At 41.7% G+C, this 17,712-nt stretch overlaps 2 protein-coding genes across 3 annotated transcripts; both read right to left on the bottom strand.

Moving 5' to 3' along the window:
* Positions 1 to 575: 575 nt before the first annotated feature.
* LOC140269332 (phosphatidylinositol 4-phosphate 5-kinase type-1 gamma-like) lies at positions 576 to 13,384 on the bottom strand. Of its 2 annotated transcripts, XM_072364381.1 has the most exons (17): positions 13,066 to 13,384; positions 10,577 to 10,605; positions 10,306 to 10,395; positions 10,057 to 10,187; positions 9,841 to 9,958; positions 8,439 to 8,591; positions 7,636 to 7,935; positions 7,317 to 7,522; positions 7,156 to 7,239; positions 5,736 to 5,784; positions 5,486 to 5,570; positions 5,229 to 5,402; positions 4,275 to 4,431; positions 4,079 to 4,147; positions 3,437 to 3,989; positions 2,039 to 2,122; positions 576 to 1,953 (listed from the first exon to the last, which is right to left on the bottom strand). In XM_072364381.1, exons 1-17 carry the CDS (start codon positions 13,157 to 13,159, stop codon positions 1,951 to 1,953), a joined length of 2,379 nt encoding a protein of 792 aa, XP_072220482.1. In that variant the 5' UTR covers positions 13,160 to 13,384; the 3' UTR covers positions 576 to 1,950. The 2 variants fall into 2 exon arrangements, with proteins under 2 accessions (XP_072220482.1, XP_072220483.1); XM_072364382.1 differs by lacking the exons at positions 576 to 1,953; positions 2,039 to 2,122 and adding an exon at positions 2,716 to 3,247.
* A 947-nt stretch (positions 13,385 to 14,331) lies between these two features.
* Positions 14,332 to 17,369, bottom strand: LOC140269023 (phospholipid hydroperoxide glutathione peroxidase-like). Its single transcript, XM_072364049.1, has 7 exons — positions 17,261 to 17,369; positions 16,467 to 16,561; positions 15,850 to 15,994; positions 15,471 to 15,622; positions 15,104 to 15,128; positions 14,935 to 14,994; positions 14,332 to 14,714 (listed from the first exon to the last, which is right to left on the bottom strand). The coding sequence occupies exons 1-7, from the start codon at positions 17,339 to 17,341 to the stop codon at positions 14,682 to 14,684; spliced, it is 591 nt and encodes a 196-aa protein (XP_072220150.1). The 5' UTR covers positions 17,342 to 17,369; the 3' UTR covers positions 14,332 to 14,681.
* Between the last annotated feature and the right edge of the window lie 343 nt (positions 17,370 to 17,712).

The raw sequence follows: 17,712 nt of genomic DNA, 5'->3' as shown, positions 1-17,712 counted from the left end.
TAAGCCATCTTATTTGTGGGATTACAGCTTGTGTTGATTAATAAAAGCCATCCTGAGCGAAGTAATCAAAATTTTATATCATTGTGTTTATATGCGTTAAAATGTCAGAGTGATGTGGAGGCTCGATGTGTGAGGTTTTAAATATGAGCCCTGCTTTTATGGTCCATCAGGAACACAATAAAGAAAATCATGACTGATTGGGGGCTCATATTCTGGCATATGTTGCCGTGCAATTTAATTTCAGAATGCAACTATGAATCATGAAATTCCAAATAACCCATAGCCCTTTATAGTGTACGAATCAAAAGACATATATGTATGTCTTTGCAGGTGCAACAGTGCCACCTGGTGGGCCAATTTTGAATTAATCATAAATCACCAACATTATTTCAACAATATATTTTTATTACGTTTTATCACAGTGATAAGCTACAAACACTGCTGCCTAGAAACAGGCAGGTTGACATCAGCAGACTGAAATAAGACAATAACATGATAAAGTGGTGCTTACATACACAGACAGAGAGTCTCATTGTGATGAGTCTTGTTTCAGCAGACATCACCATGTAAGTTTTTTTTTTCTTTTTAAACTGAATACAAAACTGAGGATGTTTAATGTTATTCAACATGTTGAGTTCTGATCAGACCGGTGACGTTTTAAAGACTGGGTCAACTGTATTTCATTTCTATCCCACAGCCAACATGCTTATAGCTGCTTCAAACTCTCGTAGACTAGAACAACAACAGTTTCAGACAATTTGACAGATAGGTAGGACTGCAAAATCGTACGTATGTCTCCCAGTCACCCATCGGATGCATGCAAACACATGCGCACACAGAAGAGCACACACAGACTTACATCCACGTGCTTAAACACATGCAAATCGACGGATTACAAAAATACTTTTATTCATCGTTTAAGATTTTGTTCTCTGATGTTTCGAATTTCCTCCAAATATTCGGTATTCACTCAGAGTGAAATATTCTGCGAGCTCGTGCTGCTACGTAAAAGTCTCTTTGTCCCTGATCACATGTGACCAGAAAATATCAAAAAGTTACTACCGCAATGAGATAGTAAGTAAGGCGATTTGAACAAAATCACTCACTGTCAGATTAAAATTTGTTAAGTGGATCAGCGCACACCAGTGTATATACACACAGAACATAAAACATCAACTGTGTTTTAGTTTGTTTTCAACCAACGACCGGTGACAAAATATCAAAACACAGCAGGAACTCAAAAGACCTCAGCCACACGGACACTGATAAAGTGCTAAGAATAAAATTACACAGATCTGACAAAGAAATGCATGAAAAAAAGTTTGAAATAATTACATCTGAGTCAGTAAGAAACACATGTCAACACATTATTGCTTAGGCAGAGCTGAGAAGCAGGACGCCCGGCCTGCATCACTTACCCCGCTGCGTTCGCAGCCCAACTCTGGATGATGTCAGGTAACTTCAGAAACTTTGGGGCCAGAATTTAAACTTTGTTTTTCTATTTGCCTTCTGTATGTTTTTTATAAAGGTTTGAATATCAAGCATTTGGTGATCATGCAGATAATGGAACCAGTGGATCGTCTTGGAAAGTACCAGAAATGGAAACAGTATCCCTTAGTTTGATTGTGGAATACTGTGTGATTTCTATTTCTGCGCTTGTTATCAATCAGATCGTCCAAGAATTGAGGTAATGTTTTCTATCATGATGATAATTCTCTGTACATTCATCTGAATGTGTCAAAATGCATTCCTGCATTCTTACAGGTAAATTCCTGATCCTTTAAGCTCCCTCCGTCAGTCTTTTTTTTGCTGTTGTCAAAGCAGACATCCACATGCAGCTTCAGCAGCCATCAGTGAATCTTCAGCATCTTAGTGGCTTTATCATTAAAACCTCACAGCCTTTGTATCTGACACAGCATCTGACTCCATCACTGGACTTTCCGGTGTGAGTTACTGAAGAACATGTAAGGAAAGAGACGATTACTGTCAAAGACAACCGAAAATGTTACTTAAAATCATAAATTAACTGTACACCTACCGTCTCACTCTCCCCATCTGAGCCCCTTCTGGACTCTGAGCTGCAGTGCAAAGGAGAGTACACCCAGCTCCGGTCATCCTGAGTCTGCAGTTATGAAAAACAGCCACCAGAGGGTAGAAGAAGAAGAAGAAAGCAGAAGAAGAGAGGACTTAATGAGACAGATCAAAGACGTCTCATGTACATAGTTTAAAGCTGCATGTCCATCTGTTACTTCCCTCCGTACAGAGATCTCCTTGTAAATAACCTAAATGAAACCCCAATTTCAGAGCATTCAAAATATCCAAAGTGCAGCTTTAATAATGAGGCAATTTCCAGCTTCGGAAAGGGAGTTTCATTCCAGAGACACAGACCACATTAATCAGCTTGTCAGCTAAAGGGCAGAAACTTAAGGGATTACCAAAAGCACAAAGCCAGTTCAAACTAGGTTAAACTAACTGCACATCTAAGATCCCAGACATTCAAGTGACTTTTGAGTGGTAGCGTGTGACAAAAAATGCTGATGACGGAACTTCATATGCAGTGCCATTCTCTGCAGACTGTAGCGGTAAGTAGCCCATGTGAAATGCACTGTAACGTTATTTTTCACGTTTTTCCTGAAGATCCATAAGCAGCAAATGACATTGATGGCTACAGTGAGACAACTGCCAGCAATGCAACCTCTCCCAGTGTTTCAAATGACTCAAACTACTTTTTGGTTGTGACTTACACTGTAACTTGAGCTAGAGTTAAGCTTACGACGGCCAAGAACCGGAGAGTACACCCAATATCTGCCATCTGCATACTGACGGTTGGACACACACACACACACGCACACACATTAACACACAGATGAACACACACGTGCCCACATCAAAATAAAAGAAGGTAAATGGATTATTATGCAAAAAGCAGATGAAAAAAGGAAAAGATACATCATGGAAAATGACGATCAAACATGGCAGCAAAAAAAAATCCATAAAAGGCAGATAAAAGGCTGACAGATGGACTTTGACAAGATGCAAGAAAGCAGATTGACAGATATACTTCATGCTGTGCAGGAGAGACCTTTGTTTTCCTGATACAATCAAAAGCAGTGTGAGTAGTCGCAGCCTCATGCTTCAGAGAAAAAGCACTTTAGGCAGCCTGAGCAGCTGGCATAGTGCGTGCACACTGCTCCACACACAGCCCGCCTCACCATCATAACTCTACCACGCTGTCCTGACTGGGCCACTGCAAAACCCGTTAGATTAAAGAGAAGCACAAGGCAAAATATGTTTACGACTGGGAAATTCAACAGCAAAGTGATTCATATTTCAACTCATTCTGGTTTATCAGACTTCCAAAAAACTGCTCCACTATCTCTCTGCAACAGCTGTCAAAAATAAAGAAAGCGCTGAAAACGAGAGAATGGGAACTTACAAAATAAATGTCAGAAACCTGCACCTCCCCCTCCAGCGAGTTGTGGCTGCTGGACACAGAAAGCTGGTTGCGCGTGGTGCGCGGTGCGTGCTGAGGCACCTGAGGGCTTGAAGGGACAGAGGAGGGAGGCGAGGATGCGAGATGGCGGGAGGATCCCTGGTTGGCGGACTGAGTGGATGCAGGGCAGATGGGGGTAAATGCTGAGGCAGGATGGAGGGTGGAAGTGTTTGAAGTTGAATTGCTGGGTGGAATCTGCGCCGCTGAACGAGAGACTGGCGAGGGAAGAGTAAAAGACTGAGCGGCTGAGTGAGAGGGGAGCGGTTCGGTGGACGGAACGAAGCATGACGAAAGTGTGGAGGATGACTGGGCAGCACAAGGAGCGGTGGAGGAGGAAGACACAAAGGAAGAAGGAAGGGTAGAGGAGGAATATGCAGAGGATGAGCAAGAAGTTGAGGGAGTGGATGAAGCAACTACACGAGACTGTTGATCCTGTGGCTTTTGGCCCGGAGAGGTTTCTGTCATCTGTGTGAGCTCCGTGCTCTGTGGGATTTTGCTGTGTGAAGCAAGGCAGAGAACATCGTCACGAAGATACAAACACGTACATTACCCTAATAAATGAATTTTCATCCCGTTCATGAGTACCTGAGCTCCACCTCCACGGTTATAGTGTCCTGTCGTTCGCCGTGAACTTCAACTACTTCTTTTTGTGACCTGAGAGCGCACAGGAACAAACAAGGTGTGAAAAACATACATAAAAGTTGCAGAACCAAGTGATTAGACTGTTAAGATTCTGATTTTAAAAAAAGATACGATGACATTTTCGTGCAATCACTCTCACCTGGCCACATTTGGCGAATGCATTTGTCTTCTGTAGCGTGGATGCTCTGGTGTATCGAACGGGGTGGTTGGTAAGGAGTTATTGGATGAGAGAGTGGTGGCTATAGATGCTGTGGTAGCATCTTCGAATGAAGGAGGAGTGCAGGGCGGATCCCTCCCTGCGTGGCAAAATCAATTATGACATAATGAGCCATGTGCAAGAAAGAATAAAACCTTCTGTTTGAACTCTGCACAGGTACAAACAGCCCCTAATCTCAACTACATTCCTTCAAACTCATTTCTTTTGTTCATGATCATGAAAGTCTTCCCTGTAAGGTTAGCTTACTTTGCTCGTTAAACGGTATTATTCACAGCATCGCTGTGCACGCCTCTAGTCGTTTTTACTTTGTTTCTGTTTTTTGTGAAGGTTGATGTTAAACGGCTGCTTCATCTGCACAGGAGCCCCTTTTCACACATGCATCACGCCTTATTTTCACACAAAAGACACCCTCATTAACCAGTGGCAGTTCCTCCTTACACATGCCCCTACATCACTGTGTCACAGAATCAGTAGAATGACGGCAGCACCCTTGCTTAGAGCGTCGCACATTCTGCGATGCCGGCACAACGTGTGTAAGAACACGCGTGGCAGGATTGTTTCGCCTCTGTTACTGTCTCCTGGCTCAGGGGCGTATCAGCATCGGATCAACTTCGACCCCCCCATTCTGCCTCTGTACTTTCACACCAGAGACCGGGGATAATTAAAGGTTTCCTTTGTTTCATTTGAACCAGCATCTAAACTTTCAACAGTGGGACTGTCTGAAGTTTAGAGACATAATGTCTTCAGGGATATAAAAAAAAAAACACAACTTTCTGCATCCTGTGGGCAACAGTGAACCAGGATCATCGCCTGCTTTTCGATCATGTGGGTGGATGATTTTGGATTAATAGTTTAATGGTTTAGACGACATCCCACCATTGTCATCCAGAATGGGGAAGTTGCGAGCTCCTCTTAGATTTTCCAAGTTGTCCAGATTTTCCTGTCTCTCTTCACTCAGTGAGGGGCGCTGCCCAGCTGAACTGGTTCCAGCACTGGTCTTGGACATGGAGAGAGCCCCTCGGCCCTTCTTAGACGGAGACGATCGTAATGCTGAGAAACAGAAAATAGGGTTTTCTTGTACTCTTTTCGTTCATTGCTCATGTTCATTTTTATTCCTACACATGTAAACTCACAGCAGCTCTTCTTGAAGACAATTGTGCTGCTGAATTTGTAGAACCTTTCGGCATAGAAACCAGGCCTGTGCACTGACACGGTGTCCTGTGGTGGAATGTAAGCAGCAATGAGACAAAGTTATTAGTTGTATTTCACAACCCAATGACAATGGAAGGACCTCAACCAATTAAACTAATTAAACTAAATAGAATTAAAAAATATTGAGGTTTAAAGTGGTTTGTTTTGCAAAGCTTAATGAATGCTACTCACTCCATCGTGGATGAGAGACTTCCAAGAGTGCTCCAGTTTCTTAATCAGTCTGTGAGAAAAGAGAGTTAAATTCAGTCAGAAACTCATTGTGGTTGACGGGAAACGCAGTGCTGAATCAGTGACACCAACAGCTCTGATAAACCAGTTAAACCAGTGCTGATGTGCACTGGTTTAACATTGGAACCTCCCTATGTCATCAGATTAATATCTACTGAAAGACTAAGTTAGATCGACCTGTCTGGGATTTCTGTTGCTCTTTTAACATTCGTTGAAGACAGATCATGATGACTACAGCCAGCCTCAGCCTAAACACCTCCACACTGACATGCAACCTTTAAGGGGCTGCTATTTGTTATGCGTCAGATTTATTTCTCATTTTTACACATCTCAGCAAATAAATGAATAAATAAAGATTTGGTATTTTTTCGTGACCATATCAAAAATAAAAGACTGTTACATCTCATTTCTACATACTTAAGTGTTAAAATGTTCAACCGAGCTCTTGGTTAAAGTACCTTTGACAGAAACAAATTGTTCCAAATGAGCTTGCAAGCATGGTCTTTATACGTTTCCAGGCAGCTCATCCAGGCTGGATGAAAAGCTTTAATGCACAGCCATATTCAGGTGTTATACTCTGGGTACGGGTCCAAATTTTTCCTGAAGCTTGTATGTTCTTGGTAGTGGGATTCAGGGTCTCACTAAAGTATAAATCTCTGCAATACATCCTGAGAGCTCTGGAAAAGGTTTTCAATCATGGTTGCGCTACCATAAAACGTCCCTACCATAAAAATGGTAGAAATCTGCACTGATAGTTGTTCTTTCATAAGGCCTCTAATCTCCAGAAATAAAACCTCAATATCCACAATAGCTTGGCAGCCAGATCAAAGTATGCCGATGGTATACATTCTAATTTCTTTTAATGACAGTTACTGTGGTTGTGTGCACGTTTGGTGCATCAGAAATCTTCTTTTCATCCCTTCCACAGAAGGATAACAATAACTGTTTGTTGACACAACCTCTGTGGACGATTCTCTCGACCTCAATACTTAGTTCTTACTCTGAGACTTACTCTCTCAGTCTGATGGGGGGCCAAATCTATGTTAAGATGAGTCTGAAACACAACATATCACAGAAGACAACTGAAAACTCCCACTCAGAACTATATGTAACGCCAGGACTGAGCATGCACTGCACTTTCAAGGTGTAACATAAACAGCTACATTAGTAAACCTTGTTGTTAAAACTGGTCCCCAGGTAGACTCTGGACCTGCCATTCAAAGCTAGGTCTGCATTTCCTGTGTCCAAAGTATAGCACAAAGTGGATGATGCCATTTCTGCTCCTGTCTAGTTCTTAAGAGTTTTAATTTTCGTCCTTATTAGCATACTGTTTCAAATGCAACAAAGACACTGATTGCCTTACCTGTAGGACTGCAGGATATCAATAATCCCAATGAACAGCAGGAGGCGCTCCCCTTTACCGCTCACAGCTGGAATTCCACCCATACTAGACGGGAGAAAAATGTTAGCGTCATGTGTGGATTTGATGTGAGAGGAGGAGAAAGAAGAAGAACGCTGACTCACGTGTCATCGTGGTCCAGTGTGTCCCTGCATGTGGAGCCGCCCTGAATCGACTCTATGGCAGTGGAATACAAAGCTCTCTGGCCAGCAGGCTTCTTCTCGTCTCCACCCGGAGGTGAGCCCTGTGACTGTTGCTCTCTCTCAGCTAAGGTTTTGTTGTGGATGCCGAGCAGCAAGCTGTAGTCCATAATCTTAAAACTCTCCAGAACCTAATATAAACCATATTTCAAAATGAGCTGTGACAAACGTTACCAACACATTTAGAAGAACAACAACAGTGTAATTCTGCTTTCACTAATAACCGTTCATGTTCATTTCTCACCAGGCAGTCTCTTTGCAGCGTTTTGACCAAAGCGCTGTATGTTTCCTGGTCAAGAATGAGGCCTTCAGGAACATCGCTCAAGAAATCCAGGTCTTTAAAAGTGGGTTTGGACTTCTCTCTTTCCTTCTTGGATGCTCGCCTCTTGTACGTCGAGCCCTTCAGATCGAACTTCAGGTGCATGCGTACGGAGCGTGGTAAAATATTGTTCATCACTACCACTCTGATATTCTTGCCCCCACACTGAACACAATAGAGGCCAAAGAACTTAGGCAGCAAAGTCCGAGGGTTCTGGTTTAGGTTCTGGAGAAGTGTTTTACAAAGCAGACAGGGAGAAAGAAAGAGAGAGAGAGAGAAAAAAGAATCAATTAGAGTCTATCTGTGGCTATTTAGGCTTGTGTTGCATCCCCAGAAGCATGCACCTGCCAGGCAGCGTGACTTATCCAAAGGCCTCAGCAGAAACCCGTGCTGCTGTGTGCGTGCTTAACTCATAAAGGGGTAATTAGCGTGGGTCTCTGCTCTTACCTATGACAAAGCCAACTACTGATGTCACAGCTGGCTGAGGGCCAACACCAGGAGGGTGGATAAAGAGGATAAAGTTGACTTGAAGTTTCTGTTGCAGCACTGTTTGTACACATTTACTCAGGTACACAATCACCCCGGACCCACATTCAGAAAAGTTTTAACAGACACGCTATGACAATTTCTCACACAAGCATAATGGTAATTTTGGATGTGTTTACATTCTTTATAGTGAATCTTAGAAGCATGCCATTTAAAAAATGAGTGCAACTAATTTGTCTTACCATATAGTATCCGGGGAGCAATTTCTGCAGAAACTCAGCCTCCTTGTGCTGGACAGTTTTGATAATGAACTCGTCGTCACGTGTTACATAGAATATGGAGCCGCTGGCTCCCGGATTTGTCAGCTCAATCAATGGCTCATTACACAGAGAATACTAGACGGAGAAACAGAGGACAAACCGATTAGAGTTTAACCTTTTGTCTTTCCTCAAGTCCGGCAGTTGGACTCAAAATCTCTCTATGGGTACAGATTTAATAACTGCTTTGCCTGTTTTACGTGAATAAACTGTTCATCTATGTAATCATATGTAGGATGCTTGTTTCATGTATCCATTCTTTATCACTGCTGATCCAATACAACGTTCCAACAGGCTACCAAAAGATTAACTGCCCACTCACATGGCATTACCCGTCAGGGATCCTTGTTTTAGAGGACTGAGCATGTACAGACAGCTGACATTTACACCCTACTGATTTATTAGACACTCAAATTAAGTTATTACCTCAACTGTTGGTCGCAGTCACTTCATGACAGAAGTGATGACTGTGCAGACTGGCAGGAACATACCATCTTAAAGGAGCTCAACTCAGACACTCCCCCGGGATCAAAGCACTTAAATTTACTCTAAGTAGCTTACGTTATACATATTGTTTGGAGACCAGAGACTTAAGCTGGACAGTAAGAGAAAGTGCCTTTTGTATGTACTTAATCTGTCTGATAAATTCATTTAATTTTCTATGGTTTAGTCAATAAAATGCAATTAAATCCATTCTCCAGCAGCAAGACACAAACACAAGCTTCGCTGGCTGCTTGCTGCCACTACTTTGAAGCTAAAAAAGAAAGCTTTGCTCGGCTAATCTCTCTTCGGCACAGGTAGAATGTGAGCTTACATGTGTTGTTGGGTACAACGTAAGTCACCGCCAGCGTGCAGGCGTGTGTGACATGCACGGCACTCACAGGCTTGTGTGACAGCATGTCTTTGAGTGTTTGTATTTGCACAGGTTTTCTTTTATGTGGGTAAAAGCTTAAAGTCTGATCGTCAGTCGAATGCTTGCAAATGTAACTTGTGTTGGTTATTGGTTTTATGGTTTATGGTATGAATCATCAGTGATGGTATGAACAAATTCAGTGGAACTGTGTTTTTTTTCCCCCAGATCTTTCATCTGACATTCTCAAACAAACAAACAAAACAAAGTCAATCTTATCAAACTTTGCAGGAGGAAGGTATCCAACAAGTCTGATACAACTTCCGACGGACTCATCTGACCAGCTGCTGGATAAGATGGGCAGCCGCAGTACAAACAGTGATGGTTGAGAAAACAGTGACAACTGTAAACAATTGTCTGATGATATGGTGACACATAAACAGTGAGATGAGTGATCATATAGAATAAATATCTCACCAGATAGTCATCTGGTCGGATCCCAAACAGCTCTCTGAAGTACCTGAAGGCTACGGGGGCGTAGGTTTTAAACCTGAAGTCTGGGTAGTGGTGGGCTGGAGTGAGGTTACTACCTTCACTGTAAGGAGTAATTGGGACCAGTGAAAAGATTAAAAGATAGAAGATGACAATAAATGCTTCACAGACATAAATGCACATACACTAATATAAACACACCTGGGGAAGAAAATACTTTCAACCACATAGAAGTCCTGCATAAGCACATCTCTCTCAGGCTTTGAGCTTAGGTTGCCAACAGTATATCCAATACCCAACTGGATGGACCCTTTCAAGGCAGAGGATGTGGTCTGGAGACAGAGAGCAGAGACGAGACCAATAAAGAGAGGTGAGGGGTGGAAAGTAGTTCAAGAAAAATGAAAGCCTACTTACAGCATATGAACCAAAAGACCAAGAATAAGAGCTGACCTTTTTGTATGTTGTCTCTCCAGAAGCGTCCACTCTCCTGTGGCCAATCTTCTTCTCACGAGCTGGGTCTGCTCCAAATGGGGATGGCATCTAACCCAAAGAAATAACAGAGAAACACAAATATGTGTACAGGATGCACTTTCTCGAAATACAATACGCTGTGCACCTCAGCTTATGCAAGAAATCACTGGAAGACAGATGCAAACGAGAAGAAAAAGAGACACGGTGACGGATGAGACAGACGGGTGTATCGTGTGAAGTGTCCTCTCACCTCTGTTATTTGAGCCCTCTTGGCTGAATCTGTAGACAAAGACAGAGGAGAAAAGGATTAAGAGGTGCCGACATTAATGCATTATTTAGCATTATTTGTGATTAAGCGGGGTACACTGTTGGTGAGCGTTGCCCAGACAAGTTAAAGCCATCATAAAGAAGGATTACAAACTTCAGTGACAGGTTGAATAATAATCATCCAATTAGATTCTTCAGGTGGTACATACTGATTGTTTTGGTAACTAATGAGACAGGCTAACTTGTTCCTCAGATGCCTTGCTTTTTGCTTTATGAAGCTACAGTTTCTGGCTGACACTAAATGTAACTACATTTATTAAAGGCACCGTTTGTAGACACAATCAACTCAAACTCCGATCAGAGAATAGATTTGAACTCGCTTACTGAGCCCCAGAGGGTTAAGGAATCGAATGGGCCCTGTGATCATCAGCTTTCAGATTAACATCCATCAGTTTAGGATCCTTTTATTTTAATAGCTTCTTTAAAAAGTTAAATACTTAGCATATAGTACATTGCACCCACTACAGCTAAAAGCTAATCAAGCAGCTTTCATTAACCTCGCTCCATATAAAATCATGGTTAACTCACCAGCACAAGAGTCCACAGCCTTAAGGTTAATAGTAGTGTAATAATCCAGAAAGGAAAAAAGGCCAAGCTGCAGTAAAACTGGCTCTTGCAGTGTAACGACCAGTGTTTTCTGTTCCTGGATTAGTGCGGTTTGAAGATTTGTAACAGCAAGGTCAAAAAACTCTATTGGATTGACTTCCTTCTTAATCTGGGTGCTGCCATTGGCTGAGGGCTCCAGATCGCATCCCCAACCAATAACACACAAGGATTAGGTGGAATCTTTCAAACCAACATGATGCAAACAACTAGACTGTGTCTGTGTGTGTGTAAGAGGCTGCGAGGGAGGGGAATGAGAAAAGGGACATTCACTTTGGTTCATAGTTTGGTTAAAGAACTTAAACATCATCAAGCTAACTTTCAGGTGGTGAAGGCATGGAAAGTGCTGCTGCCGACAGAGCTAGGACGATGAATATTTAAACCATGTTAAATTACACAACAGATAATGTAGCAGATTACCAACGCTACCGTTCCTAAGAATTCAACAGGCGAAAAGGAAAATATTGAGTGATATTCTTTTTCTATTTTTTTGCGAAGAGGAAAAAAAAAAAAAAACATAGCTTAAACCAAATTTTTGTGACCCATTTTGATCGGTGACGGGAAAAGAAAAGAAAAAAAAAAGGCCTCTTGTCTCTTATCAAGTTGCTCACACCTGTAACCTGCTGATTAAGACCGGAACAATGAGGAGGAGTGTAGGACAGGCACACACACAGAGTCTCTGGGGGATTAGGGTCAGGCCAGAATAACGTACCACTGAGCTGGCAGCAACAAACAGGACAACCTCACTGCAATATTTGTGATGAGTACACGAGAAACCATTCATCACGACTGCGCCAACAGTTCAAACACAAAGCAAATGAGCCTTCACTGAAGGCTCACTTCGCTAGTCGTGTAATGACATTGATTTTGGCAGATTTAGGAGAAGTATGCCTTGAGCGTGTGTGTGTCATAGTAAAGAGGATTAAAGCTTTCCCTTATCAGTTGAGATAATGGCGGTCTATTGCTATGACATGAATGTGACACTAAACACATGGGGTGCATTTCCTCAGAGCTCTGCATGCAAATATAATCTGTTAAACTAAATAATCATCTCTGCAAAGACATCTGACAGTAACTGCATGGGCATGCAAACGCAGAGACAACTTGTTGGACCTCTTAAACTAATGACCACATCTGCCTTCTTTCTATAACATTTCCACATGCATTTCATATCCACAAGAGATTAGTGTGGGATTCATTATATAAGGCACTCTTAGGATTCACATGGGAAGGGGATGAGAGAGATGGTAAGAATTATGGTGACAGACTGAGGAGCTGAGAGCACAGTTTGTTTACTAGTGGGTGTTCAAATGCCCATCATGTGCTGGTGTCAAAACAAAGGTTTAGCATCTGCTGGTCATGTACACTCCACTGGCTCCTGTGCTTATATGTACAAATAAACAGCCACTTCACAGTCACACAGCTCATCTTAAAAGGCCTTTTGAGACATATCCCAAAAGCGCTCCTTGTGTTTGTGCCAGCCTAAAGTGAGCCACTGACATTTAAAAGAGCAGCAGTGACTTTAATCTTGGCACAGTTATCTAACCAAGCAATTTATTATTCATTTGCACAGCTTAATGGAGATACCCTACAGTTTCCTTGCACTGTCTGGGTGGAAAACGTCTTTTCTGGAAACTGCCCAGATGACATTCTCATATGGTATATTTGCTGATATGAATTCTGCTCACATATGTCCTGTACCCCCAGTACTACACCTGCTGCCGTAGCTGGGTTTGAACACCCAAATAAAAAATAAATAAAAAAGACACACTCGAGTGTGGCATTTTGACATAAATTGAACATACGAACCGGTGTCTTCGAGGTCAAGTTGTAGGGAGGGACCAACGGACGCGGTCTCGCTGGTGCTTCCGTCATTCCCGGTTTCCGCAGTCCCCCAGTCCATCTCCCGGACTGCTCCTGACGACGACACGCAGCCCCGTCTACCTCAGTGGGAACGAGACGCTGCTGTATACGTCTCAAAGAAGTCCTGGCATTTGACTTTATTCGGTATTAACCGCCGCAGCTGCAGACCACGTTACTCCATTGATGTATATTTGTCGCTGTATTTTTTTAAACGAGGCTGTCACGCTCAGAGCCAGCGGTGCTGAACATCTCTGCCGCCGCTGTGCGTCATCATCCTCACGCAACAGCTAGTGCGCGTGCCGTTACAGCATCGTCATATTTGGACTCGCACAAGTAACCGTCTTCAATGAAAAGGCCCACCTGGGGGTGTGGTGTTGTACAAGCTATAGCTTTCTTAACATCCTTATTGAAGTAATTTTACACACAACTGAATTTAATGGACAATAGAGTCGATTTACTCTGAAAGGAAAAAAAATAAGTGGGCATACTCCATATTCCTTGCGCTACACCACTGCATACGTTTACATATATGTTTATGTATCCGAGTTGTGAAACATTTGCATATTCAGAAGGGGTTATGGTGATATTGGTGTAAAAGACTTGAAGGTTTTGCAAAAATGTTCCTCTCTCATGACAATGCGCAGATCTCACAGCTTTTTTTGGCAAATATCAAATCCTGAAAATTAGGTGGTTTCATACAGAGAGGAATTCAAGGCAGAGCTGGTGTTTTGGAATGTTCCCGATAAAGTGGTGATAACTCCTTCCCACACACACAAGATAATATTGTTTACATATTTATGTAGTGAAGAAACTAATCCAAGGCTAGTGAAATTAAAGTGCAAGGATATTTTTTCTATCCATTAAAACAGGTTTCATCCAAGTACAAATCATCATTTGCAGTAAAACAGAAAAATTTAAAATATTTGGAAAAAAACCAAAAAAAAAAAAAAAAACTTACATTTTGAACTTAGTGCTACTACTGAACTGAAGCTTGACTTATTGTTCCTAACATGGAAGTTAATCTAAATTATTCAATTTAAAATATAAATATTTTTTTAAAAAACAGCAACTAAAATTGTAACATTCTGAATAAAAACTTAAGATTTTGCAAAGTCCCCTGACCTTGAAAGTCCCCTGAAAGTTTTTCTGTGACCTGAAATAGGAGTATGTTTGGTAATGCAAGCCCCATAGAGTTATTCAGACAAATAGGAGAAAAATGTGTAAGACAGCATTTATTTTTCTAGTTTCATGGCATTTGTCACAGATGTCAGTTGCAGTCAGCTCTTTCACAGAAAAAAAGGAATGACTTTTTTTTAGTTTGGAAAATGATGCGAGCCGTCTCTACTTCAGTTAATTAGTAAGTTCCCTCTCATGTGGTCATACAAGGTTTGGTTTGTGTGAGCTCTGGAGATAAGTTGCACGCTGGGGGTCATCAGGCTCTGCCATTCCCAATGAGGGGTTTGCAGCCAGAGCCGTCACAGGTCCAGGCAAACACATACACACACCCTTCAGTCCATGTGAGGGGGTCAGTAGTCAGACAAACAGAGCATACAGCAGTATTATTACAGGTAAGTAGGCAAGTCCTTCTCCACCACCTGCACAGAGAAGAGAGAGAAAAAAGAAAATAAATGTTTGAATGACAGAAATTGATGCACAATGAACAGAAGAACTGCTCAAAACAAAGCCAAATATTCTTATTTCTGCATTACTCTACATCAAGAAGTAACCTCCACAGGAAAAGTTTAACATAAATTACAACTAATACGAATCAGCATCAATCGGGTATGAATGATGCTGCATTCAAGTGCAGCTTACGCTTGGATCATCCGTTGGGCCGTATCTCTTCACCACCCGTCCTTCCCGGTTTATAAGAAACTGTCGGGGAACAACACAAACATCTCAGCAGTTGCAGCAAGGAAATAAACACACTTTGTTGAGGTTAGCTGCTTGAAACGGGATATTGCAAGCTGTTCTTGCAAATTACCTTCGTGAAGTTCCATTTGATGTTGCTGTGGACAGAGGGAGAAAAACAAACAACTGTTACAACATCAACCTAAAAGGAATTCATAACTGCATGTTAAAAGAATTACTTTTACACTTGTCCAGCCACACCGCCTTTTAAGCCTGTTACAGCTGATTATTTGACACCTAAAGACATTTGCTGTGAAGATGTGAGAAATGACACGTCAAATGATGGCTGTCCGGACTTGCACTGTGAACTTCACAGATAAGCTCCGAGGTTACTACCTCTCAGCACAACAGATGCGCATAGTGCAGATGGTATTTGTGTGGTACAATTAATACACTGAAATGAAAATGGTGGTAGTGGGGAGGTAATGACAATGACTTACTTTCCAAAGGTTCCCTTTCCTTTGGGCTGTGCCTTCATCCACTTCCATAGAGGGTGAGCATTGTCGCCATTCACCTCAATCTTACTGAAAAGATCAAACTCTGCTTTAAACCCACTGGCAAACTCTTTAATCTCTGCTTCTGTTCCAGGCTCCTGAATCATACAAATTGAGTGCAAATTAGAACATTTATGGTATGACCACATAAAGAATTGAACTACAAATATACAAGAATTCAGCCTGCATGCTTGTTAACTAGCACAGATATAAACAAATATATTAATGGCTACTATACAATCAGACCACTTAATCATTAAAAATCATAGGAACGAACTAATAAAGCACCAAAAACATTGTGCTGCCATCAGTTTATCCAACTTACTTGTCCTCCAAACTGGTTGCATGGGAAGCCCATAATGCGTAAACCTTTCTCAGCGTAGGAGGCGTGCATTCCCGCTAGCTGAGTGTAGTTTACTCTGGTCTTTCCTCATTTAGAGGCTACATTTACAATGATGCAAACATTTCCTCTGGTAAGAGAAACAGAACAAACTCAGAGTTAGACTAGGACAGTGAAGTACTGAGCAGTAGCGGGCAGCATAGTAAATTTATGTAAGTTTTTGCCGCTTTGTGCAAAAATGCCTGAGCTGCAGATAAAGCATCAAAATAAGAGCCTCCACAGCCTATATGTGTGAACTTTTCTGGCCAACAACATGCTTGAGCAGTGGCTGCCACTGACGCTGCATATGATAAATAAAAGGGGTAACTTTTCCTATGTTGTACAGAAATTAATGACCTTTGAATGGTCTGAACGCCAGACTTGTTGTGACTTTACAACATATCATTGCAATTATCCATCTCCAAACTTTTTTTTTTTTTTTTTTTACTTTTCAAAGTATACATCTTAAACTAAAATGCTGCCATTAAAAAAAAAAAAGTATGCTTTTATTGCCACTGATGTCTTTTGTTAAAACAGGAATACATGGTATACTTTAAACTTACCTATATTTCTCAAGAGACACTTCATTCCCATCAATGTCCTTGGCAGAAAATTCATAGATTGACTTGGCACTCTGCCAGTCTCCCACCTGAGCACACTAAGAGGGGAACGAGGGAAATTGAAGATACGTGAGCGTACATTATTAGGCAACAACTGAAGTCAACGTTCAAGTTTAGAGAAACAGACCAAAGGGCAAGTGTGACCGAGATTGCTTAGATGAATCATTTCACTGAGAGAAAAGGCAAGGAAGTTGGCTAATACTCTTTGCACTCATTGCACTTTGGCACATTTTATGTCATAAATCATGACCACCCACCCTTGTGTGTCCATACAGAACAGATGTGGGTTCAAGAGATGGGGGGAAAAAAACAACAAAAAACAAACAAACAACAAATTAAAACACAAAATGAGACTGTTAGCTCTTATAGCACTAATTCCATTGAATTACAAAGAGGAATTTAAAGGATTACACACAAGCCCAAGACCTCTTGTTAATTCCCACAGCGGCTTAAAGCGGGTCTAACAGCACTGTTTAAGTGATACTCCAAAGGTAATGCTCAAAACATATTGGGCATTCTGTCTGTGGCTTTGACGTTGCTACCGCTACAGCTAACAAGCTAGCGTTGCTAGCCACAACAACGTCGGACCCATTTATTCGCTGCACCGCACCTAAAAATAGAGATCCTAAATGTGACCTCCATGTTGTAGAGCATGCAGGCGGTGTTACGTTTATCACTGCTGAACCCAGAGTGATTACAAAGTAGAATACATTGAATAAATGTTAATGTGCACCTACCATGCTTCTCACCAGTCCTCCGCTCCACACCACACCTAACAACACTGTCGGTCTCAGCCACATCGCGGCCACACTTATCATGTGACCGTGAGCTCCCCCTACTAATCATGTATTAGCCCCGCCCACTGACAATCACCAGTTCACAGTTCTCTTCATTTAAAAAAAATAATTTACTGTAATTTACGTACGTACTGTAATTTGTTTGTTTACCATTTTATTTGCTACTTTTATGTTTAAAGTATAAAAAACTGAGGTACTTCAGAAAATGTCCGTTAAGAGTTAAATAAATTGCACCTACATGCACCTAAATGCATCATGCTTACTCTTTCGCTTTGTTTTAGAGCGAGGTTGTGGCCCAATAGCTGAAATGTTCTTGTAAGCATCTGAGGTGAACAGCAGATAAGGACATTATCTACCCTTATTACTGCAAGTAAGTCCTGGCATACTCCCCA

This window comes from Leuresthes tenuis, unplaced genomic scaffold (genome assembly GCF_036924035.1).
Source record: "Leuresthes tenuis unplaced genomic scaffold, fLeuTen1.0.hap1 SCAF_14, whole genome shotgun sequence".
In the NCBI taxonomy this organism is placed as follows: domain Eukaryota; kingdom Metazoa; phylum Chordata; class Actinopteri; order Atheriniformes; family Atherinopsidae; genus Leuresthes; species Leuresthes tenuis.
The sequence above is the reverse complement of the archived record's forward strand: the minus strand, read 5'-3'. Positions and strand labels throughout refer to the sequence as shown.